General features: G+C 42.9%; 3 protein-coding genes and 1 non-coding gene across 5 annotated transcripts; all 4 read right to left on the reverse strand.

The window, feature by feature from the left end:
- Window positions 1-12,739: 12,739 nt before the first annotated feature.
- On the reverse strand, window positions 12,740-14,208 carry LOC120020396 (hyaluronidase-1-like). The gene is made up of 2 exons (XM_038964021.1): window positions 13,969-14,208; window positions 12,740-13,731 (listed from the first exon to the last, which is right to left on the reverse strand). The coding sequence occupies exons 1-2, from the start codon at window positions 13,970-13,972 to the stop codon at window positions 12,740-12,742; spliced, it is 996 nt and encodes a 331-aa protein (XP_038819949.1). The 5' UTR covers window positions 13,973-14,208.
- Window positions 14,209-15,879: 1,671 nt separating this feature from the next.
- Window positions 15,880-20,081, reverse strand: LOC120058998 (hyaluronidase-2-like). Of its 2 annotated transcripts, none has more exons than XM_039007766.1 (4): window positions 19,774-20,081; window positions 18,256-19,238; window positions 17,250-17,339; window positions 15,880-16,986 (listed from the first exon to the last, which is right to left on the reverse strand). In XM_039007766.1, exons 2-4 carry the CDS (start codon window positions 19,192-19,194, stop codon window positions 16,588-16,590), a joined length of 1,428 nt encoding a protein of 475 aa, XP_038863694.1. In that variant the 5' UTR covers window positions 19,195-19,238; window positions 19,774-20,081; the 3' UTR covers window positions 15,880-16,587. The 2 variants fall into 2 exon arrangements, with proteins under 2 accessions (XP_038863694.1, XP_038863687.1); XM_039007759.1 differs by having other exon boundaries at window positions 19,779-20,080.
- Window positions 20,082-21,967: 1,886 nt separating this feature from the next.
- On the reverse strand, window positions 21,968-22,043 carry trnat-ugu. Its single transcript has one exon. It is a non-coding gene; the product is annotated as a tRNA-Thr (tRNA).
- Window positions 22,044-23,888: 1,845 nt separating this feature from the next.
- LOC120024451 (tumor suppressor candidate 2-like) lies at window positions 23,889-25,632 on the reverse strand. Its single transcript, XM_038968694.1, has 4 exons — window positions 25,471-25,632; window positions 24,804-25,044; window positions 24,511-24,631; window positions 23,889-24,399 (listed from the first exon to the last, which is right to left on the reverse strand). The coding sequence occupies exons 2-4, from the start codon at window positions 24,953-24,955 to the stop codon at window positions 24,334-24,336; spliced, it is 339 nt and encodes a 112-aa protein (XP_038824622.1). The 5' UTR covers window positions 24,956-25,044; window positions 25,471-25,632; the 3' UTR covers window positions 23,889-24,333.
- Window positions 25,633-25,889: the final 257 nt, after the last annotated feature.

A 25,889-nucleotide genomic window follows, 5' to 3' on the forward strand; every position in this document is an offset into this window, starting at 1 on the left:
TACTCATGACAAGCGGCCTGGCTAGCAGCCAGACAGACAGCTATCCAACACACAGCTGCAGAGCAGCGCCATCAAAACAAAAGCCCAATCTCATCCTGACACATATCATTTGCATTCCTCCGTCTGTCTCTTCTCTCTTTCATGCTCCTTTCTGCACTGAATAAAAATATAAATGCAACATGTAACGTGTTGGTTTCATGAGCTGAAATAAAAGATCGCCGAAATTGTCCATACGCACAAAAAACGTATTTCTCTCAAATTTTGTGCACAAATTTGTTTAGTGAGCGCTTCCCAGTAACGCAGTAAGATCTTTGAAATTGTTGCATGATACATTTATATTTTTGTTCAGTGTAGTTGAACCCAATATGGAGGTGGTTGTTCCTGACCGTGTAAAGTTGTGCTGCCTGCGACACTGGGGGGAGAAATCCCATTAGTCTTGCTTGACTGGGTTCACCTGTTAGAACCGTCGCAGAGTAATTAAGAGCGGGAAAGAAATTATGGAGTGCCAGATTAAGACATCAGGCTCTTGGTTGATATAAGGAGAGAAAGCAAAGATTGAGAGAGAGAGAGAGAGATCTCCACAGGGGGATAGAAGAGGGGCTGAATATACCCCACTGGCAATGTGATATTGTCATCATTTTAGACAGGGTGTAGATTTCATCAAGTAATACCATGTATTGGTATACTGTCACACACACTTAAATGAACATGATAGTGAATGTAGAAAGCAATAGATCCACAGTAAGCCTACTGTACCATAATAAACTGACTCAGACAATGAGATGACACAGGATAAACCCTGCCTCTTTGTTTTAGTGTGCAGGGTGTTTTGCATGGAATGCCACGCTATGCTGATCCTTCCACAAGGATCTGAAGTGCCATAAAAAAGGGTCTAATCACAGCTTCAAGTGTGAGTGCGGTTCTGGTCAAGGGCATGCGGTCAATAAGCAGAACTGCCCCTTTAAACAGCAGTCGGTTGTCTAGGAAACAGGTGCAGAAATCAGGGATTTGGAAGATGGCTGAGTAGAGCAGCCTGGGAGGCAGCATTAAGCAGGGTTAGTGCTATCCGGGGTGCTCGGGACATCCCTACCCGAAACTCTAGCCTTAACCTCTACCTTAATCATCTTACATGTCAACTTTAATGGGTGACGTTAGAGTTCCCGGATAGCAAGGACCCATTTAACAGCAGCCTCTTGGAACAACAGCAAGGAGACATAATGTCACAGTCACACACAGGAGCCACAACATAACACTCTCTAGCAGAAACACTGCAGCAGTCATAACCAAATTAGACCGTTTTAGAGATGTTTATGGTCCACATGAGGATACTTCAGTGAATCAACTGAGTACCTGAATTTCAAATGTTCAGTGGTATCTTTTGTTTTCAAGTTGTTGTGTAATATTGCATACTAGTGTGTTTAAAAATGTTTGATCTTTAAACATACATTGAAAGTCAAATCTCCACTGGAATTATGAGGATAACAGCTAAAACATATTTCTAGCACTTGATCAGGTACACTACCATTCAGAAGTTTGGGGTCACTTAGAAATGTCCTTGTTTTTGAAAGAAAAGCAAATGTTTTGTCCATTAAAATAACATGAAATTGATCAGAAATACAGTGTAGACACTGTTACTGTTGTAAATGACTATTGTAGCTGGAAACGGCTGATTTTTAATGGAATATCTACATAGATATACAGAGGCCCAATCACTCCCGTGTTCCAATGGCATGTTGTGTTAGCTAATCCAAGTTTATCATTTGAAAAGGCTAATTGATCATTAGAAAACCCTTTTGCAATTATGTTAGCACAGCTGAAAACTGTTGTGCTAATTAAAGAAGCAATAAAACTGGCCTTCTTTAGACTAGTTGAGTATCTGGAGTATCAGCATTTGTGGGTTCGATTACAGGCTCAATTTGGCCAGAAACAAAGGACTTTCTTCTGAAACTCGTCAGTCTATTCTTGTTCTGAGAAATTAAAGCTATTCCATGTGAGAAATTGCCAAGAAACTGAAGTTCACGTACAGCGCTGTGTTCTACTCCCTTCACAGAACAGCGCAAACTGGCCTTAACCAGAATAGAAAGAGGAGTGGGAGGCCCCGGTGCACAACTGAGCAAGAAGACAAGTACATTAGGACAAGTACAAGTCCTCAACTGGCAGCTTCATTAAATAGTACCCACAAAACACCAGTCTCAACATCAACAGTGAAGAGGCGACTCCAGGATTCTGGCCTTCGAGGCAGAGTTGCAAAGAAAAAGACATCTCAGACTGGCCAATAAAAAGAAAAGATTAAGATGGGCAAAAGAACACAGACACTGGACAGAAGAACTCTGCCAGCATCCCGGAATTGCCTCTTCACTGTTGATGTTGAGACTGGTGTTTTGCAGGTACTATTTAATGAAGCTGCCAGTTGAGGACTTGTGAGGTGTCTGTTTCTCAAACTAGACACTATAATGTACTTGTCCTCTTGCTCAGTTGTGCACCGGGGCCTCCCACTCCTCTTTTCATTCTGGTTAAGGCCAGTTTGCGCTGTTCTGTGAAGGGAGTAGTACACAGCGTTGTACGAGATCTTCAGTTTCTTGGCAATTTCTCTCATGGAATAGCCTTAATTTCTCAGAACAAGAATAGACTGACGAGTTTCAGAAGAAAGTCCTTTGTTTCTGGCTATTTTGAGCCTGTAATCAAACCCACAAATGTTGACGCTCCAGGTACTCAACTAGTCTAAAGAAGCCCAGGTTTATTGCTTCGTTAATAAGCACAATAGTTTTCAGCTGTGCTAACATAATTGCAAAAGGTTTTTTTAATAATCAGTTAGCCTTTTAAAATGATAAACTTGGATTAGGTAACACAACGTGCCATTGGCACACAGGAGTGATGGTTGCTGTTATTGGGCCTCTGTATGCCTATGTAGATAGTCATTTACAACATAACAATGTCTACCCTGTATTTCTGATCAACTTGATGTTATTTATGTTGTTTCTAAAACAAGGACATTTCTAAGTGACCACAAACTTTTGAACGGTAGTGTATGTACTTCACAACATATAGTAATGGTAACATATGGGTGATGCTTATTTATTGTTTGCGTCTTATGGGAAAACGTCAGTTTTTGCAGTGTGTTTTGCAGTGTGGGGGGGGGGGGGTCGATGCCAGCTGCCCAGCATAGGGCAACCAGTCATCAGCCTCTATATTCTGTCTCTGTTCTCATTCAGTTAAGCATGTACTCGATTAAACTAACGCTTAGAAGAAGAGGAAGAATAGCCGACTGCGACCTGAAACCCCATAGGACAGCGCTGTCCGGAGTAGGGTAGTGTTTGGCCAGGGGGCTTTCCTTGGCTCATTGAGCTCTAGCGACTCCTTGTGGCAGGGCACGGCGAAGAGCCAACGTTGTAATTCAGTGAGATAATGGGTCAATTGGGTGAGAACATACATGATCTTGGTAGCTAAGCAGGGTCAGGGCTGGTTGGTACTTTGATGGGAGACTTCCTGGAATACCAGGTGCTGTAATCTGTAAAAAAGAGGAAGATTACTTAATTGTTCATTTTCTTAGAAGTGCATAGAGGTTTTTGGAAGTGCTTTCATCGGTCTATGGTTGCAAATTTCTGTTAACTTTCCTAAAATTCCCAGATTTTCCAGAAATCCTGGTTAAAAGATTCCGGATTCAAGAGGTAAAAAGCAGGAAGACCTGATTCCTACCAGGATTTCTGGAAAACCAGGGTTTTTGGGAAAGTTACCGACATTTTGCCACCCTGGATCGGTCACACAGGAATCCTTTCCTGGAGGCCTTTTATTTTGGCTGGCATCCATTCTGACCTTTCAACATGCTAACAAAGACAACATTTCAAAGTATTTGCTGCATTATCCACAATAAAAAAGAGACTCAATAACTATATATGAGCTCTAAATGTCTGAACTCTTAATATAAAAATTTTAGCAGGCGCTTTTATCCAGAGAGACAGAGTAGTTTGTGGATATATTTTCCATAATTTATTTCCATACTGGTCCCCCATGGGAACTGACCCCACAAAGCTTACATTGCAAATGCCATACCCTACCAACTGAGCCACACAAATGTGTAAGATCTCCATACGATAACATGTTGAAGTATTGTAGGGTTTATTGATATATGAAAGATGAAGCGGTGAATACATCACACAGCCATGACAAGCAAACAAAATGGCTGAGAAAATGCAAGTAGGGACCTCGCTCAGGCAGCACGACTGAGAGAGACTATCCACATGCAGTAAAATATCAGCGCCCAGTTTCACCTGTTGAGTTACATTAACTACTACTGCCCCCTAGTGTGTAAATGGGAGTGGACTGAGATGTATACCTGCATGGATGGTGTACCTCAAGGAAGAATATGGACAGAGAATCCCCCATCCTCCACTTCCCTCCTCTATCCTCTCCCTCCTCCCCATCCTCCTCTAACCCTCCTCTATTCTCTCCACCCTCCATCCCTACTCCCCATCCTCCTCTAACCCTCTATTCTCTCCATCCTCCATCCTCCTCCATTCTCTCCATCCTCCATCCCTACTCCATCCTCCATCCCTCTTCCCCATCCTCCTCTAACCCTCCTCTATTCTCTCCACCCTCCATCCCTACTCCCCATCCTCCTCTAACCCTCTATTCTCTCCATCCTCCATCCCTACTCCCCATCCTCCTCCAACCCTCCTCTATTCTCTCCATCCTCCATCCTCCCCATCCTCCATCCCTACTTTGTCCTCCTCCAACCCTCTATTCTCTCCATCCTCTCCCAACCCTCCTCTATTCTCTCCATCCTCCATCCCTCCCCATCCTCCTCTATTCTCTCCATCCTCCATCCCTACTCCCCATCCTCCCCCAACCCTCCCCTATTCTCTCCATCCTCCATCCCTACTCCCCACCCTCCTCTATTCTCTCCATCCTCCCCATCCTCCATCCCTACTTCGTCCTCCTCCAACCCTCTATTCTCTCCATCCTCCTCCAACCCTCCTCTATTCTCTCCATCCTCCATCCCTCCCCATCCTCCTCTATTCTCTCCATTCTCCATCCCTCCTCCTCTATACCCTCCATCTTCCCCCAGCCTGATGCTGTGTGTGGAGAGACGCAGATACACTGGGACAGATTAGATCCTTGTAACTTTACTGTGTGGTGTGGACGGCCTGCCGTAGCGCTGGTGTTGCTGAACTGTGAAGGGGAGATAGCCCGCGGGCATGACTCCGACGGGGACCTTTCAAATCCAATCGCATCGCCGTGGTCCCCGTCCCAGCTCTGCCTCGCTATCAGAGCAGATAACGTTCTCTAGTAAAGGTTACAAAATGTAACCGTGACATTTCTGTTGAGGCCGAACAACAGGCATTCCTGGGATTCCTGTACAAAGGCTGAATTTATATAAGGATGTGTATTCATGTCTATAGTGTGTGTGTGGGAGGGGAGAGGTGGTGTGTGTGTTTAATTAAAGTGAATTTAATGGTACATTTTATACGATGCAAAATGTATGTGTCAATGGTTAATGTACTCCATTACAGTCATAATTGCTATACAAGGCGTGTGGGGAATAGTCCATGAAACGTCTTAAGAGCTGTCCTCTGCTATTACTGAGAAAAGTTTATTCTATGTTCTAAAAATGAATTTCTCTCTAAGAGTCATGTTTAGTGGGGCTTTAAGTTAATTAAAAGCACAAGGCAAGCTACATCTCCAAGAATGAAATAAAAAATATGATAAGAAGATACACAATGACTGAATTGTGGCTTTTTAAAAATATGGGTATAGAAATATGCAAATGACATTCTAATCTCTCTCTCTCTTCCTCTTGTTGTCTCTCTGTCACTGGTAGGAGCTGGATCAGCTTGTGGATTGAGATCAATGAGTTCTTTAAAAGACATAGCATACGTATTATAGGAGAGAGTATGGATGTTACAGAACTGTTTGTTTGCTGTCTGTTGTAAACTTTGGTCCAATTTTTCTTAGACTAGGTTCTCAGGTCCCCACGGCCCAGGAAAGGCCACTAAGTGTCAGGATGTAGTTCATTGGAAATCAGCTCCAAGCACGGTATGTGCTAAGGCCCTCCAACACACGGGATCGCTATTGCTCTATCTGCTGCTAATGCAACATTTGTCAGGTTGATATTAATGTTCAGAGACTGTTTGAAAAAGGAACACAAAACACTTGGCAATGGCAGCCATCGTGGTTGGAAAGCGAGGTAGCTGCAGTGATCCCTTCCCTTTGGCAATGGCAGCCATCTTACAGTCGTTTACTTATGATTGTGTGCATACAATTGTATGAGATGAGTGGTATTTTAAGGTGTCACTAGAGACTGATGATAAGATATTTTCTTCCTATTTTGTAGCAAATTACAAGTCGTTATTCTTATTCTCCACTGGTTCCCATCTACAATCCAATCAGCATTTCCCCACGGTGAGGTGACCAGCATGTCAGTCTTCTCCTTCATTGTGCCACTACCAAGAGCCTCCTCTCATAACAAAAGCATCTCTCTTCGGAGATCCACTTCATTACCCAGACTAATATGGAGAAAACATTTTATTCAAATGAGCATAGATCAAAATTCAGCAAAATGAAAATGCTGAAATGGATTATCTGCTTACAAAAATAAATCACATTTAAATTAATTACATAATAAATGACTTATCTGAAAAGTGCAAGTTTCCCTCATTGGCTGAAGGTCCATGGGGTTAACCTTGGTGTGTGTTTGTGTGTGGTGGTATTCACTGAGCTCTAATCGGGTCTGGCGGGGTGGAGGGGTTGAGAACAGAGCTGCTCATCGGTGGAGAAGTCACATGTGACAGTCTGTCAGGTCACCTCTCATCAGGACACATACTGCAGAGACAGCAAATCTTCAACTCACACGCACCCACATACACAGGTAGGCGCACAAACCCATGTGCACACACCTGCACGCGCAGAGATACACACTCCTCTCATGTCATACCCCTGAGAGAGAGTTTATACAAGGTTATTCATTTATCTTCCATGAATAAAGAAAGTGAATATCTTGAAACAGTCTGCATTCAGGCATTGCGTTGATATGACATGCACAACAGCCAGATAGAGTATGTCTGCCACTCAGAGGGAGAAATGGCCATTCAGTGAAGTGAGTGCAATCAGAGCCCCATCTCAGAGAAATAGGACATTGTGACCTCTATCACCACGCCTCCCCTCCCCCCCCCTATGTCCTGATGTCATTTTCTTACATTTGATGGATATATTATTATTGAAGTGTCAGAGAACATTTTGTGTGACAGTCTCCACAAACACCTCAGCCTCCATCAAGCATCTATTGTGTCCGTGTACTTAGGAACAGGAGAGCTCATGAGTTTTATTTTGTGAAACGGTCACAAATAGTGCATTGGCCTACTGTGCTACTGTGTAAATATACAGTACCAGTCAAAAGTTTGGACACATCTACTCATTCAAGGGTTTTGCTTTATTTTTACTCTTTTCTACATTGTATAATAATAGTGAAGACATAAAAACTATGAAATAACACATGGAATCATGTAGTAACCAAAAAAGTATTATTACATGTAGGTGTAATGGTGTGGGGGTACTTTGCTGGTGACACTGTCAGTGATTTATTTAGAATTCAAGGCACACTTTACCAGCATGGCTACTACAGCATTCTGCAGCGATATGCCATCCCATCTGGTTTGTGCTTAGTGGGACTATCATTTGTTTTTCAACACGACAATGACCCAACACACCTCCAGGCTGTGTAAGGGCTATTTGACCAATAAGGAGAGTGATGGAGTGCTGCATCAGATGACCTGGCCTCTACAATCACCCATCCTCAACCCAACTGAGATAGTTTGGGATGAGTTGGACCGCAGAGTGAAGGAAAAGCAGCCAACAAGTGCTCAGCATAGGTGGGAACTCCTTCAAGACTGTTGGGAAAGCAGTCCAGGTGAAGCTGGTTGAGAGAATGCCAAGGCAAATGTTATCAAGGCAAAGGGTGGCTACTTTGAATAATCTCAAATATAAAATATATTTTGATTTTTAATTCTTATGGCTGCAATCCCGGTAACGGGATGATATGACAACAGCCAGTGAAAGTGCAGGGCGCCAAATTCAAAACAGAAATCTCATAATTAAAATTATGTATAAGACATACATGTGTCTTATACCATTTTAAAGGTAATCTTGTTAATCCCACAAGTGTCCGAATTCAAATATGCTTTTCAGCGAAAGCACTACAAACGATTATGTTAGGTCACACCAAACCACAATAAACACAGCCATTTTTAAGATAGCAGTCACAAAAAGCAGAAATATAGCTAAAATTAATCACTAACCTTTGATCTTCATCAGATGACACTCATAGGACTTCATGTTACACAATACATGCATGTTTTGTTTGATAAAGTTCATATTTATATAAAGAAATCTGAGTTTACATTGGCGCGTTACATTCACTAGTTCCAAAAACATCCAGTGATAGTGCATAGCCACATCGTTTCAACAGAAATACTCATCATAAATGTAGATGATAATACAAGTTATACACATGGAATTATAGATATACCTCTCCTTAATGCAACCGCTGTCAGATTTCAAAAAAACTTTACGGAAAAAGCAAACCATGCAATAATCTGAGACGGAGCTCAGAACAAGAGTCAAATTAGCCGCCATGTTGGAGTCAACAGAAACCAGAAATGACATGATAAAAGTTTCCTTACCTTTGATGATCTTCATTAGAAATGCATTCCCAGGATTCCCAGGTCCACAATAAATGCTTGATTTGTTCGATAATGTCCGTTATTTATGTCCAATTAGCTACTTTGGTTAGCGCGTTTGGTAAACAATTCCAAAGTCACAAAGCGCGTTCACTAAAACGTGACGAAATGTCCAAAAGTTCCGTAACAGTCAGTAGAAACATGGCAAACGGTGTATTGAATCAATCTTTAGAATGTTGTTAACATACATCTTGAATAACGTTCCAACCGGAGAATTACATTGACTTCAAATGAGCGATGGAACGGGGCTGCCTCTCACGTGAACGAGCGTGGTGAATGCATGGTCACCTCATGGCAGTGGTTACTCATTCCTGTCTCCTTCGGCCCCCCTTCACAGTAGAGTCATCAGACAAAGTTCTATTGACTGTTGACGTCTAGTGGAAGCCGTAGGAAGTGAAAACTCATCCATATCTCGCTGTAATTTCAATGGGAGCTTGGTTGAAAATCTACCAGCCTCAGAAAAAATCCAAACAGGAAGTGGAACTTCTCAGGTTTTTGCCTGCCATATGAGTTCTGTTATACTTACAGACATAATTCAAACAGTTTTAGAAACTTCAGAGTGTTTTCTATCCAATACTAATAATAATATGCATATATTAGCAACTATGACTGAGGAGCAGGCCGTTTACTCTGGGCACCTCTGTGCACCTTTCATCCAAGCTACTCAATACAACCCCTGCAGCCATAAGAAGTTAACACTTTTTTGGTTACTACATGATTCCATATGTGTTATTTCCTAGTTTTGATGTCTTCACTATTATTCTACAATGTAGAAAAAAATCTAGAAAAACCCTGAAATGAGTAGGTGTCAACTTTTGACTGGTACTGTAATTTTGGACATTAGTCAAAGATATTCGGAGCCAGTGTGGTCACAGTTGGTATATAACAACATCAAACAGGTTCTGATTTCATTGTACTGTGTACCATGTGTATCCTGTGCATATGACAAATAAACTTGACTTGATTCCCAGTCCCCTCCCACAGTGAAAAATCAATGAACAAAAACAGACTTGCTCACACAAGGGACAACACATCTTTACAGAGATACAGAAGAACATCAGACCTCTATGAAGCCTGATCAGTCTTGACTCTTTTGAAGGACACGGACAGAGAGTGTGACGAACCACTTATTATACCAAGAGCCACCGAGACAATCTCTAGACCGAGCGGCAGGGGAGGGGAGGGGGAGGCGTGACCAGAGGGGTGACAGAGCGAGACACCAAAATGAACAAATGTGGAGATTAGAGGATAGAGAGATGGAGAGCGAGGGCCCGGCTCACTGGAACTGACAGACGGGGGTTAGTTAGTGGGAGAGAGGGCCAATTGTTTGGAGAGTTGTGTTTCTAGCAGGAGCCAGATAACGCTCAGTGGCCTCTCATTATAGCTGATCTACCTGAAGGCTACAGGTCAGCTCTATTCAGTATTGGAGTATGGGATAAGGAGAAAATATAACAGCTACAAGTTGCATTCAAATTGTTATTATGACTGTTGTAACATTACGTTGTTCTCATCTTTTTCCTTATCATTGCGTAATTACACAATGTAATGTGTAATTAAAGTCAGTGCAGGCCAAAACCACAGTTTTAATGATTCTAAAAGGTTCCTATATATTCCTAGTTTCCATATATGGGAATAATAGTGTGTGGAAACAGCAGCCTTTGGATATCTTTCTCATTTCCCCCCAATCCAGTCTGCTGTGATAAAGAGGGAAGTGGGAAAGAGCAAGCCCATCCTCCAGGGAGAAAGCCAAATTACAGCCAACCACACCATATTGAAACAGCAGCTATCAGAAGAGACGGGGTCTTACATGCTGCGTGAAAATCAATCAAGGGCATCAGGGTCGCCACATGTTCCTAAGAAGACACTGAGACTGTCTGTCAGTGTCTGTTAGTTCAATACAGTGGATAAGCACTCATATTTAGAGCTCTTCGAAACTGAGGCATGAAATTATCCATACATTTTTGTGGGCCAATTATCTTTTGCAAAGAGCCACTTAATCCACTCTGAGCTGTGGTGACCAGTAGTAGCTACATATAAAGCCTTGGGTAAGCTCTTGTTTCAGTTTAATTATTACATACCACCACCTGGTGGTCACAGACCTGCAGTAGGAAACCCAGAGAATCCTGTCAGAGCTCAGCATGCTACTCCTCTGCTAACAGCTCACACACGAGTATACAAATAACAATGTTCTTTCTAAATGAGAGTGTGGGTACAAGGCATCCATAATAGGTCCACTGTGGTGTGAGGTTGGGATATCACATGCAGCTGTGCTGAAATGGTTTAAGCCCACTTCCTATTGTGATTTTAGTACAGATATGCCAGTGAAATCATTTATTGAATGTAAAATTCAAAAACATTTCAGTTGAAGTATCTGGTAGACAATATATTCACCCATACAGTATCAATCATGAGTACATTGCATCACATTTCTAATGAGTCACGTATACGCCCACAGGGTTCTGGTAAATTGCTGAGTACATTTGTGGTGCTCAAGAATCACTTTGCCATTAGCTAACAGCTGAAACTGTCAAGCACCACTCCAGTTGGTGTGGATCTCCTTAGCTCTAATAGCTTTAAAAACTTAAAGTCCCGAAATGAAGCATTATTTTAAAGCTAGAATCCTTAGTTGCTACATCCATTTTTGGACTTATGAATGATATATACCCATTGATTCTTGAAGAATATAACTTGTAAATGCATCATGAGCTTAGCTCAACTCGCATACCCCATCAGAACCCAAAATATAATCTTGTCTTACTCTAATGTTGGTAAACAATGTAAACACTGTATAGCATCAAAACATGGTTAAAACTATCATTTTGATTTTATGGATGGTCAGTCCTTGCATCCATAGCTCTGTCTATAAATTTGAGAGTGATTACACTTCTAGAAGGCCCATCCCTCAGCTTTTTACCGAAACAGAGGCGGAATGACCCCTTTGTTATTGTTTCAACAACGGATTCAAGCTTAACCACTGATTTTCTGTGACGTGTTTGAAACCAATAGCAATAATCCCAGGTCATAAACTGTAATTTAACGAGATTACATTTCTACTTTTGTAAAATGTCTGGAAACTATTTTCTAAACAGACATGTGCTTAAATGTCAATGTCAACTATGGTTTATTCCTGGCTTTCTCAATGATCTACAAATAAACTGTTCATAATATCATATCACTTCATCCCTCACTAGTAAACTCATCCAACTGGTAACATGTAACCCACCTATCTGGAGTGGTCAGAGGCAGATTGGTGTTGAGCAGGGGGAGTCTGAATGAGGGTCACGAATGCAACAACGCTGGTTATAATTGTTATACTGCTATACCTTATTGGCTCAGGACTGGGTATAATGTGTCGCATAAGAGTGAGTACAGTAACCAGAGTGGGCTAACGTAATGTAATGTAGCGTAATGTAACCGATGCTCCTTTAAACACAAGGGGATTGTCTCGATCAGAACTACAGGGGCTTGGAGCAGCGTTTACCTCCCCAGCCAGGATAGCATTGGCACTGGAAGTGGGTCTGTATGTACACAGCCTCACGTGGCTTCAGTTGGCCCAGCACCCTGTAGCGTTGCCCCCCCTCTGGCCTCTTCTCAGGCACCACAGTCCAGGCGCTGGGGTCCAGGTGGAGGTAGGCACGGGAGCCTTTGTCTCTCCTCTGGCATCGGCCCCGAGAGGAGCACACCATCCTGCTACACAGAGTAGCTGCTGTGGTCACATTCACCAAGTAACGGCCCAGGGTTTCATCCAGGTAGTCTTTGATTGCCTCACAATTCGCCTGGAAAACAGGAAATCACAAATAATCATTATTTGTGTATGTTTGCATATGCAGGGAATGGACCAAATTCTAAGTTGTAATGTACCTTAGATTTGGAGTAGGCATTGTCTCCCCACAGTACGATCCCTGCAGATCCTAAAGCAGCACTCTCTCCAATTGTGTGGACCAGGACCTCCTAACAAAGTAGCAATCAGGGGTCAGTATGTATCACGTACCATAACAGTCTTAGACTCATACTATTGCACTGATAGACAATAGGGATTGGTAGTACAGCACAGCATACTGAACCAGGGGGGCACCTGCCTGAGAGAGGAACTCCAGAGAGTAAGTGTAGACAATGCGGGCGTACGGAAACACAGGGGGGGCCATGGGGGTCACCTGCGCGCCCACCCTCATGGCTTCCATGACACGGTGGTGTGTGTAGAGGAGGATGTCGTTGCCAAGACCACGCATCCCAAGATCCAGGTAGATATCTGGGTAGAGGGCAGAGGAGACGTTCCACAGCCAGAACAGATCATCATTCCTCTTCAACTCTATCTGAGGACACTCCCCTGTGTAGTTATATGTTGTGTTTTTGTAGTAGTTATAGCAGGAGGGGAAGCCATAAAAGCCCCACATCCCCTTGGGCCTCTCCTGCTCCCCCAACCTTAGGGTGCCCTCCATGAACGCCCGTGCTGCATCCTCAAACTCCTTGCGGGCCACCACCTCCACCTGAGCAGGGCTCCAGTCTGGGTGCTTGGCCCTCACTAGGGCCCTGGACCCCTCCCAATAAACCTTCATGCCTTCCCAGTTGCGCTCCCACAGTGGCCTCCAGCTCTCCCAGTCCACCACAGCCAGCCCTTGGAAGTCTCTGTCAGGCATGTAGGTCCGGAGGTCCTCAGAGGTAGCCCTCAGGTGCTCCAGCAGGCTGGCATTCTGTGGCACCCCGCCGTTAACTGCCTCTCCTTGGTTGTATCTTGGGTACAGACCCAGTTTAGTATTGTAGAAGATGGTGATGTTGTCACCCATGAAGCTCTGGTTCTGATTGCTCACTATGTTGAACACTCCCAGGTCCAGATCCACCCCATAGCGGCTCTTACACTGGGCTGTAGGGGCATTCCACACAGTGAGGAAGGGCAGCTGGGACAGTGTGGGGAGTGCTCCTGCTTCATGCTCACTGCTAAGAACAATACTGGCCACATTCACACAAAGAATCAGCGCCCCAGGGAAAATGCACTTTATACCTGCAGAGATAAAACACAACTTTTATACCATATTTTGCCAAATTGAAATAAAAGCAGTGTGCATGAGTGACACTGTCAGTACATACTGATTCAAGTTCTCCAGTCTACTTTTTTATTGTGAGGAAGTAAGTCACATGACTTTGAGTGTGCTAAGGGAATCTAATGAATTTGCACTGCATAAACATTACTTAGCTAAGTCAAAATCACACAATAACAGCTCCTTATTAGTCTACTTACCCATATCATCGGTTTCGTGGGGAAATAGTTGGTTTACAAGTCAACTGACTATAGAGAAAAGTGATCGCTATCGCATGATCTGCTGATAACCAACTTCTCTTTTCAAGTAAGAAAGAGGAAGGAAAACGGTCTGGAGAAAAAAGTAGGTGCGCTGGATTAGATCGTCCACTATGCCTGGGGTTCGGACATTGTTCTTTTTATTGCACAAAGTGCAAATTCAGATCACCATTTGCGCCACGCGAACTAAATGCAGTGCATCTTGAAAAACCAGAGGAGATTTTCCAAGCACCAATCAAAAGAGGACGAGGCAGAACGTTTTCTCATACAGTCGACATTCGTTAAAGATACATGAACAAATGTATTTCGCTCTGAATCACCTTTGTGAATCGAACTGCGAGTTTGAAATATCAAGCCAATGTATGCTTAGTTTACTGTAGCCCAGTGGTTTTCAACATGTGGTCCGCGCGGGTGCTGCAGGTGGTTTGCGAAATTCTTTATTCATTTTTTTTATATATTTTTTCTTCCAGAAATAATAACAGTTGGGAGTATTAATGGTATAAGCAATTTTACATTACTTTTCACGATGCAAATGGTTTATAATTATTATTATTATAAACAATTATAATTATTATAGGCCTTTATATGCTACATTTACTGCTAAAATTGACAACATTTGACCGCCAAAATATTTTATGTTTAGAAATTTCTGCGACTCCACCAATGGTGGTCCTCAAGAGCTTTTTACAATGATTTGGTGGTCCCCGGAACAGGACAAGTTGGGAACCACTATAGCCCATTCATCTCGTGAAAATAGTGGATTATATAAATGATTAGAAAGTATTGCTCTCAGAATGTACCTACAGAATGCACTGTCTTTAATAATTTTGTATTTTTATTTAACCTTTATTTAACTAGGCAAGTCAGTTAAGAACAAATTCTTATTTACAATGATGGCCTACCCTGGCCAAACCCAGACAACACTGGGCCAATTGTGCACCGCCCTATGTGACTCCAAATCACAGCCGGATGTGATGCAGCCTGGATTCGAACCAGTACCTTAGACCGCTGCACCACTCGGGATAATTAATTAATTCATTAGATAATTAAAATAAACAGGCTCTGTGCATTAACATTTTAACAGGCCTGGCTATCTGCAATGTGTCTAAACACACAGGCCTATAAAACTTTAGGATCTCTTGCTAAAGACTTCAAAGGAACCAAAATAATTTTGGCTTGAGGAAACCTATAATTATGGTAGAGGGCTGTTAAATCAAATATGGTGTTGTGGCCTAGGCTACAGTAAGGCAATGCTTCAGACAAAGTTTTATTTGACCCCAAAATCGGGAGGGTAGCCTATTACCCACCAATTTTGATGTAAAAACCCCAAAACTGTTTTTTAAAAGATATATAGATCTGTGGAGAATTGCCCTCAGAATTCTATGAACATGCAGTGTCTTTCCATATTGTTAGGTCATGTGTCAGCTTCCTGGAAACATGTATTGCTTAAAAGAGCATTTGGCTGGCAGCACCAAACAATTATAGGGGGGAAGGGGTTGTGCTTTAAATAACATGTTGTGCCAGACAAATCCAATCTCAAAAGTAGCCTGTATTTAAGGTCTAGGCCAGGGGTATCCAACTCTTACTCTACAAGGTCCGGAGCCTGCTGGTTTTCTGTTCTGCATGATAATTAATTGCACACACCTGGTGTCCCAGGTCTAAATCAGTCCCTGATTAGAGAGTAACAATGAAAAAAATGCAGTGGAACTGGCATCGAGGTCCAGAGTTGAGTTTGAAGGGTCTAGGCCTATAGCCCATATGTGTACATTGTGATTTTTGGATCCACCAGAAACAAAGCAGAGAGGCACTGATAGACCAGTGACCAGCAAGAGTGATGCATCTGCAAGATTTGTATTGGATGTTACAGCTTTGATTTATTTTGAGAGATTGAAACACAGTACACAGTAAAATAGATGCACAATTCTGGAGAGAAAATAGTAGTCTTGTTTTTGTCATAAAATTTGTCATAAAATAACAAAAACTTTTTCTTGTGTGAAAATACATTCATATAAATATGAACTTTTACCTAAAGATAACAATGTAAAAGGTCAGGCACTAAGTACTATTTTGTGCTATTAAAAAAATCAAGTGCATCTGTCCCATTTTGGCACACACACAACACAAACCTGTACATACATCATAAGCTGAAAACTACCACACAAAAACAAAACTGGGATCATGAGAAAATTACAACTTAAAAGGGGAGGGGTTGTAGAAAGGAAAGGGGGTTGTGGGAAGAAGAGGCATGAGAGAGATATATATTGTTGGGGGGGAAACTGAGAAAGAGCGAGAGCAATGTAAACAAAGTTATTTCCAGCGAGCCCTCCAATGTATCAAGAAAATCAAAACACACAAACAACCATAACTCTACGTACGTGTTCCACAGTGTTCCACCATCTAATCATAGATTCACCAACCTTACAGCAACCTGGGCCACAGTGAATACATTTGTATTTGTCCCAGTGTATGTATGTGGAAGTGTGTAGATAATGTCATGTGTATACCAATACACATTAAATCATTTTAAATGTAGCTGTATGAACTATGTATGTATGCAATCAGTCAGAGCAGGAGTGTGAGGAGTAGCAGGAGCAGACAGTGAACCCATGTCCCCATGACTAAAGGTGCGATACCTCTTTGTTGTAGGGGGTCTCTCTGGCCACAACCCTCTCCCTGGTAGCCACTATAGCACTGGCACTGAAACTCTCTCTGAAAGCCCATTATCTCCTCTTCCCCAAGCTGACCTAGAGTTTGAACCTTGAATTTGCCATTTTCCAGGCTGACTATGCTGTGGGTGAGGGGGCTGAGGTGCAGGTAGGCGTCAGTGTCAGGGTGTCTGCGCAGGCAGCGTCCTTGGGAACCGCACAGCCTCTGGCTGCACAGCTCTGCTGCCGTGGAGACATTGAGCAGGTACCGGCCCAGCGGACCCTGTAGGTACTCATTCAGACTGAAGCAACTGGTCTGGAGAGAGAAAGACACACAGAGTTGAAAGATTGATGTTGTTCCTGCGTCTCCACAATTTAAATGAAGCTTTCAGTCCACTACAACCATTTCACATCATAATAACAAAAGGGATAGGAAGAGGGGCTGCTACAAAAACAAAACTCATAATCAGCTGATCATCAAGTGTGTGACATGATTGACTATGATATTGTGACAAGCAGTGAGGTCCTGTGATTTGGTCATTCAGTGATTCATAGCGATGTCATTGTGTGGACACTTGCCTTGCTGCCTGCATAAACATGGTCTCCCCAGAGGATGATGCCTGCGGCCCCAAGAGCCACACTCTCCCCGATGGTGGAGACCAGGTCCGTCTGCAGAGAGATGAAATCATTACAAATCTTGACAATAGGAGTACAGATTTATCACAAAAGCACACCGTGCAGTCAGCCCAAATCAGCCAGTGGAAATTGAACCACAATTAACCACATGCACTTAGTATTGTTGAGCGTGAGAGGGGGCGAGAGGCCACTGGACCCTATAGACTTTGTGTATGACCACCTCTTATCTGCTCATGCCCCCTAAGGAAATGCACTATGGAGTGTTAGCGAGTAACGTGTCCAACACCCATCCTGCTCGCACACATACAAAAGAGTGGTAGTATTGGAGTGTCTGCTGATAGCGCAGGAAAGGGTTGCAGCCACAGATAAGGACAGAGAAATCTGTCTGTGAATCAGGGTCAATCAAACCAGCACACACAGACACACCACACAAAAGAGCAGAAATCACACCCATTGATGAAATAGATTTTAAAGAGGGAGTATTCAGGGGAAAAAAGTACGGTTTCAAACTAAAACTCATTGAATCCTCAAAACATGAACTGAATCGGAATCATCATTCAAGTCCCGATGAAGATTCTATTAGGGTAGGTTTATAGGCTGTAGATATTGGTTAACAGAAATTATTCTTCCAACTCCTTGACTACTTTCTCACTGAATTGAGCTGGAATACGATATGCAGGATGGATTTCCTGTCCAATGGTAAACAGTCTGATCAAAAGGTCTAGGTAGGTGGCCTGGGGTGGCCTATCTGTCTAAGCCACTGCCTCTGGAGGACATGTATGATGTTCTGCAGCCAGCATGGATTTGAATCTGTTCCAGTGCTCTTTCAGCAACCTCTCTCTCATACCTTTCACCTCCATCTGTCTCAATCCAATAAACATACAAAGGTCTAGGTAGGATAAGTGCTCCTGGTTAGTACTATGTGACTGTCAGTGAAACGGCCCCTCACCTCTGTCAGCAGGTCCAATACGTTGGCGTAGGTGGGCCGGGCATACACAAAGACAGGACGTGCCAGCCCGTCTCCTCCTGATGCCAGACGCATCCCCTCCTTCACACGGTTCCGGACAAACTGGCGCCCAGAGGGCGAAGAGCGTAGCACTGTGCTCATGTAGACGGAAGGGAAGAGGGCTGTACTCTCAGTCCACAGCCATTTGAGCATTTCATTCCGGGCCACCTCCACGTCAGGACAGCGGCCTGTGTAGTTCTCCAGAGTGTTCCTGTAGTCGTGGTTGTAGCAGTCTGGGAACAGGTAGAACCCCCACAGCTGGTTGGGCCGCAGGCTCTTGGCCAGCCTCAGGGTCTCCAGCATGAACTTCCGGGTCGACATCTCAAACTCCTGCTGGGCCACCTTAGCCACACGCTCTGCGGGCCAAGCTAGGTTCTTCTCGGCCACCAGCTGGCGTGACCGTCTGCGGTACACATCCTTGAAGTCCCAGTTGCGGATCCACAGTGGTCTCCATTCCTCCCAGTCAATAACTGCCAGTCCCTTAGCCCCTGGTTCACGTATGTAATACTGAATGCCCTCCGGCATCTTCTCCAGATGCTGAGTGAGACTGGCAACCTGCGGGAGCCCACCGTTCATGGCTGTACCATCAGGCTCATCATAGTAGGGGTACAACCCTAAGCGGTCCTTGTAAAATATGGTGAGGTTCTGGCGGACAAAGCCCTCGTTGGGCGACGCCACAATCTGGAACTGCTCCAGCTGAAAATGGATACTGTGCCGCGGGCCGCAGTCCTCCGTCGGGGCATTCCAGGCCAGGACCAGAGGCTTTTGGGGATACAGTGGCCATCTTGTGGGCTTCAGTTCCTCAGCACAGAAGCAGCAGTCCCATAGAAGAGTCACCAAAAACAATACTTTCCAATCAGGCAGTACAGTCCAGTACAACATGACTTTTGTGGGGAATGAATATCTTTTCACTCTGCTCTCCTGTCCTGTAAAGATAAATTACATTAGCTTATTTTAAATGTAAATTGAAGTGAACATCACAAATTATATTTGGATTTCTAATCAATAGATTCATATTTGCTACCAACTGTAATTACTTGGGTACCTCCATGACCATAAAAGTTTAAATAGAGGGCTCACTTTATCCACAGGTTCAAGACATACACTAGGTTTATGAATAGAGGATAATATGGCGTGAACAGTTCAGCTGGTTTAATTCATTGTATTCAGCGTGAAAGCCTCTATGAATAATGCATTAAGATCAAGCAGCCTACTGTAAATGACAAGCCTAGAAACAATACCACTTTTCATGAAGATGATGAATTTAATATTTAGTGAAAGTTATAGGTTGCTGAAAGTAATCCGTTTGGTGGGAAACAGTATTTAGCAGCAGTGGACTTGAAAAAGCAGTAGACGCTGGTCTCGGGAAACACACCCTTACATTTTTGCTGTGGGTGTACAACACCCACCTTTACCCATGAGGAAGTTTTAATTAGTGGAAAAGAAAATAGAAAAACATACTTTACCGAACGAGGAAGCATTCCCAAATGTTGGAGTCCTGCTATACTCCAAGCCACGTTTGTCTTTCCTCAAGATAAGTTGGAGAAAAGTGAATGAAACAAACTTTAAGTGATCCCTGCAATAATAGGTAAAAGCACTGGAACTTCATTTATGTCACTGGCGTGAATTTTTACTGTACAACTTGAACCGACAGTGAGTGTACCTTAACTTCTTCTGTTGTCAGTTCAGTTGCACGAAACGCCTACCCTAGACTAGCCGGAGACTGGACCACTTCAGGATGTTCCATTCAGCATGAAAAGGGGGGAGTGGCGAACTAAACCGTACAATTATGATATTTGTATTGCAGGCGTGTCAAGTGGTTCTTAATATATTGTATGACCCCAAAATAATTGGGCTAACCTAGGTTTAATATCTTATATTTATATTTCTTTCCAGTTTTTAATTGAAAATAGTTCCTTTAATTTGTCAGTTGAACACTTCAGAATGAGTCAGTCCAAAACGTTTCCAATTTGGTCATTGAAAACAGATGCAATACATAACCAAAAGTATGTGGACACCTGCTTGTCGAACATCTCATTCCAAAATCATGTGCATTAATATGGAGTTGGTCCCCCCTTTGCTTCTATAACAGCCTCCACTCTTCTGGGAAGGGTTTCCACTAGATGTTGGAACAATGCTGCGGGGACTTGCTTCCATTCAGCCACAAGAGCATTAGAGAGGTCTGGCTCGCAGTCTGCGTTACAGTTCATCCCAAAGGTGTTTGATGGGGTTGATGTCAGGGCTTTGTGCAGGCCAGTCAAGTTGTTCCACACCGATCTTGACAAACTATTTCTGTATGGACTTCGTTTGTTTTATGTGCACGGGGCATCATCATGCTGAAACAGGAAAGGGCCTTCCTCAAACAGTTGCCACAAAGTTGGAAGCACAGAATCGTCTAGAATGTCATTTTATGCTGTAGCATTAAGATTTTCCTTCACTGGAACTTAAAGAGCCTGAACCATGAAAAACACACCCAGACCATTATTCCTCCTCCACCAAACTTTACAGTTGGCACTATGCATTGGGGCAGGTAGCATTGTCCTGGCATCCACCAAACCCAGATTCGTCCTTCAGACTGCCGGATTTGTGAAGCGTGATTTATCACTCCAGAGAATGTGTTTCCACTGCTCCAGCGTCCAATGGCGGCGAGCTTTACACCACTCCAGCCGACACTTGGCATTGCGCATGGTGATCCTAGGCTTGTGTGCGGCTGCTCGGCCATGGAAACCCATTTCATGAAGCTCCCAACTAACAGTTCGTGTGCAAACGTTGCTTCGAGGCAATTTGGAACTCAGTGGTGAGTGTTACAACCAAAGACAGACGATTTTTACGCGTTACGCACTTCAGCATCCCCGTTCTGTGGGCTATGACTTCGCAACTGAGCTGTTGTTGCTTCTACCCGTTTCCACGTCACAATAACAGCACTTACAGTTGACCCGGGCAGCTCAAGCAGGGCAGAAATTTGATGAACTGACCTGTTGGAAGGGTGTCATCCTATGACAGTGCCACGTTGAAAGTCACTGAGCCATTTTACTGCCAATATTTACCTATGAAGATTGCATGGCTGTGTGCTCGATTTTACACACCTGTCAGCAACGGGTGTTGCTGAAATAGCCAAATCAACTAATTTGAAGGGATGTCCACATCATTTTGTATATATAGTGTATATTGTTGCATTATCTAGATTTAATAGCTGTTGACAGCATAGAACAGGGGTCCCAATTACATTCAGCCATGGGCCGGTTTTCCCTTGAAAGGATTGTCGGGGGGGTTGAACATAGTTATAAATAACTTGTACTGCAAATGAACCACAAGAATCCCAAACAGATTATTTGACAAAACAGAATAACTTCAAACCTTGTTTACATTGGGATACGATCACATATGCCTCTCTTTTTATGCGTGGGAATACTTGGTAACAGATGTCCTAAATTAAAACCACTTTGAGCTGATTTCCTCGTGATTTTACAGTATTTTATATCCAACAACAAAAATCACCTGCGGCCCGCCTATTGAGGAAGCCTGGCATAGACCCTCCCAACATACTGAGAATGCCATGCCTATAGTTTGAGTTCTCAGTTTAATACATTTTAGTCATTTAACAGACTCTCTTATCCAGAGCGACTTACAGTAGTGAGTGCATTCATTTTTGTACTGGTCCCCCGTGGGAATCGAACCCACAACCCTGGCATTACAAAAGCCACACTCTACCAACTGAGCCACACAGGACCATTTGAGTTCATAAACATAGTTTTTGCCAAACAGTTAAATGACAAGCATACAATTGCAACCAATGTGTTATACATGTTCATTACATATTCATAAACTATCTATACACTTATAATTGACAGTTTAAACCCCTTAATAAATAATTGTAAGTAGGCTACACCATAATATAAAGTGTTACAGAATAACCTATAGTTAATGTAAGCAAGCATGGTATATCTCTAGGACTAGTAGCATTTAAACTCTGTCTGGACACAGACATCTGGCATGCAGATGTTCCGCTTGAGGCAGATGCGATGGCCATTGGCAGTGGCTCAAATGAACCAACCAAGTACCACATGCTGTCATGTTGCCAAGATCATGGAAAGATTTAGAGCAGGCTGGGGTTGAAAGCTTTTAAATGAATAGTTAGAAGCAAAGTCCAACAAAACATATGCCTAAAGGGTGCATGTGACGTGGAGGATCTGAGAGCACATGATAGACAAAACCCCCTGGAAGTGAGGTGAAGCCTCATCCTGTGAGGGTCACTCAGTTGATGCTGTTCCGCTGTTTGTTCTCCAAGCTCTGCTGACTCACCTGCTAGTATGCGTGTGAATGAGACAAAGAGAGAGTGAGGGAAGAGAAGGGATGGGCAGTTTCCCTCCATCCTGCGCGCTTCCCTTTGACCCTTGACTCCTGGACATTACATCATCAGCCTTCAGGCACCTCCAGGAAGTGATAACAATGTGGGGAACTGGAAACACACTGTCACCTTCATCATACACAAGCACTTTAAAAATCAGAGGGACCATTGGACTGTATAATAGCCTGGAACTCACACAGGTTACATTTGAAACTTTGTAGATCATGTGAGAAATTGCTTTATAAAATTATTTTTTATCTCAGATGTATGAAAATCAATTTTTACACCAACAACCCATGAATTCACATACTTTACATAAACTGCCTACGGCATTTGAAAGTATGCCAGGTTGAGGTCTCCCTTGGGAAAGTGGTCTTCTGAACTCCATGGGACTTTCTAATTAAATAAAATGTAATTATGTAACTGAAATGTACATATTTACACCCTCACACACCTTTTTCCATCAAGCCATGTAAATTGCTTACAGTATGCTATTTGGATGTATTACTCATCTTGCTAAATCCATCAGTATGGCTAAAACACGCTTTAGGAATTTCTGATCATAACTAAGCCTCACCCATTCAAGAGTAACCCATCTCAGAGGAAGTTGCTCTGCAGAACATCAAAGGAAGGAATGAAGGAGGAATTACATCAGAGTCTGACCCCTGGCCCTGAAACACACCCAACCACATTCCATACAATTACAGGGGCCAGAGATGGCCGTTATGCCCATAGCAAGCCGTATGCTACAAGAGAGCAAACAACACTGAAACTGACAATATATCATGATCATGAACCATTAGATACTGTACAAATTGATTATCATTAGAATATTTTCCCCCAAACCTTCAATATGTCTATAAAGTACTTGACCTTATCATAAACAACTAGACATATGTCATAATCATCTTAAATTATCCAAAGTCAATTGGCATAAAAGATGACTTACCCAAAAATGTTACAGAATCAAACCTATGATGAGACCCACCTGTACAAGAGTACTGCCACCTGGTGCCTAAACTGAAATACAGCAGAGAGAGAAATAAAAAATTCACCAACGACAGCTTCCCAGGATTCTGATAACTAGAAAGAGAAGGACTAGTAAATTGAGACAATCAGTCTTTAAATCACAGAATACAAAACCATCGATATTGTGACCACATTGTTATGGAACAAAACTCAGAATGTGAACCATATGTGGACTTGATAAAAACAGGGGTTGCCTCAGTCTTTTAGCCTGGTAAACCATTTATTCAAGTATTTCCAACTCAGACAGATTTTTTTTTAAATTTACATTAAAAGTTCACAAGTGCAGGTCTTGGCTCCAATCACAGGGGCAGACATAGATATGATAATATTGAAAATGGTCAACATGTACTGTGGGAATTCATAAACCTTCCCTTATCTTGAGCTATCTTTCTCTCCCACACACACATACTTCTCTACATGTCACAAAAGGCAGTACTTTTACTCTATCCTCTATCTTTCACCAAAACATCTATCCACCTCCCCTTTCTCTCCGCAACATAGCTTCGGTGGTCTGTCAACAGCTGTAGTCAGACATCTCATCCATCTTCTCAGAGGAACACCAGCGTTCAAGATGGAGCAGTTGTAGTGTGGGGCAGCCTTTGACTGACAGGTATCTTTTCCACATTAGACCAGCCCAATGTGATTCACACCTCACAGAGGATGACAGGAAAATCTACATGGATCCGGGGGTGGTTCAACTTCACAATTCCCTGCAAACAGAAAACAATACCCACAATAGTAATTATAAACAAGAACAATGGGTAACTGGAAAACTTTCCAAAATACAGTCTGGGACTCAAGTGTTCATCCAATCAGCGTACCTGAGGTATGAGGTTCTTCTGAATCCTCTTCAGCTTGGACCTCTTCCGGCCATTTTTTGTCACCACAGTCTCTTCATAGAACTCATGAGCCAGGTCCCCATCCTCATCATAGTAAAGAGAGCTATCAACACACACACACACACACACACACACACACACACACACACACACACACACACACACACACACACACACACACACACACACACACACACACACACATAGGTATTGGAAAGCATTTCACTAAGGATCACATATCATATAGGCTACATATTGCATTTAGCAGACATTACCTCCTCCTTGTGAAAATAAATGGGGTTGCTTTTCTGGTCCCTTTGAGGCGGGTCAAAGACTGGTCTTCTTGCCCCTCACTGCCTGAATCACCTCCAGCTCCTGAACCAACAAATGGCCAAGCACCTTTCACCTTGGATCCACTGCCTCCCATCTTCAGTGATGGGACATTATGCCCTGTGAAACCCCCTAGGCAACGAGTATATGAGCTGTTCAGACAGTCAGTTGTCTCCTGGTTTGGATCTGAAAACAAGAACAGTTATGCCATAGGCACTGCTGTTAAAACACACAAGCTGTTGCGTTAGCTAGCCTGATGTTACCACATAGGCCAACCAATAGTTAGCTAGCAAGTTAAATAGCTAGGTTAGCTTGCTAACTAGTTGGCATTCAGTCAACTTAACATTAGCTAGTTAAAGTAGTTAGCGAACGACGTTGGCCAGCTTGGGCAAGATGGCTAGCTAACGTAACACTGTTCAAATTACAGCTGATAGCAAACTAAGTTATCTTAATATAGTAAATGAATTAAGATTTTAAATTGCATCAACCAAAGCTAGATAACTATCTCAACAGTTCCCTGGCTGTTTGCTACGCTAGCCTAGTAACTTAACAATTAGCAAGGTAAGCTGACGTTAGCTCTAGCTAACGGTGTACTATGGCGACAGCACTTACAGTAACATATTCATTATTTTAGCTGTGACTTCTATTCGTCCTTGGAGTAGGGTAGTGTTGATCAAATACACTTGTTGTTAAATAGCTAAAATGGCTGGCTGGCTAGCTAGTACAGATCTCAAAACAATCACACTGACGTGACGTATGGTCTAAACGAACGAAAGAACCGCACAGTTGGTCAGCTGAGCTTGCGCATGAGTGACATAAACAATGTACCTCTAGCCAGTACAGAGAGGATGTAGATAGATGTTTGCACAGCATCCTTTACTAAATCTGTACACCATCACAAGGAAATAATAGTAACATTCTCTGTGTCAAAGTTTGCAGTCCAAACACTTAAGACACACCCTATTCCCTCAGCTTTCAAATAAAGTGGACACGTTTGATGACGTTTCATGGCGTATGACGAGTATACACTT

This window comes from Salvelinus namaycush, chromosome 2, assembly GCF_016432855.1.
Source record: "Salvelinus namaycush isolate Seneca chromosome 2, SaNama_1.0, whole genome shotgun sequence".
NCBI lineage: Eukaryota > Metazoa > Chordata > Actinopteri > Salmoniformes > Salmonidae > Salvelinus > Salvelinus namaycush.

Bases quoted from the DNA above. Each gene is read 5' to 3' on its own strand.
- LOC120024451 (XM_038968694.1), bottom strand. From the start codon at position 24,955: ATGGGAGGCAGTGGATCCAAGGTGAAAGGTGCTTGGCCATTTGTTGGT. The intron at 24,632-24,803 runs GTAATGTCTGCT...GTGTGTTGATAG, and splicing joins TTTATTTTCACAAGGAGGAG to CTCTCTTTACTATGATGAGG. The intron at 24,400-24,510 runs GTACGCTGATTG...TTCTGTTTGCAG, and splicing joins AGAAGAACCTCATACCTCAG to GGAATTGTGAAGTTGAACCA.
- LOC120058998 (XM_039007766.1), bottom strand. From the start codon at position 19,194: ATGTTGTACTGGACTGTACTGCCTGATTGGAAAGTATTGTTTTTGGTG. The intron at 17,340-18,255 runs GTGAGGGGCCGT...ATCTCTCTGCAG, and splicing joins TATTGGACCTGCTGACAGAG to ACGGACCTGGTCTCCACCAT. The intron at 16,987-17,249 runs GCAAGTGTCCAC...TTCTCTCTCCAG, and splicing joins ATGTTTATGCAGGCAGCAAG to ACCAGTTGCTTCAGTCTGAA.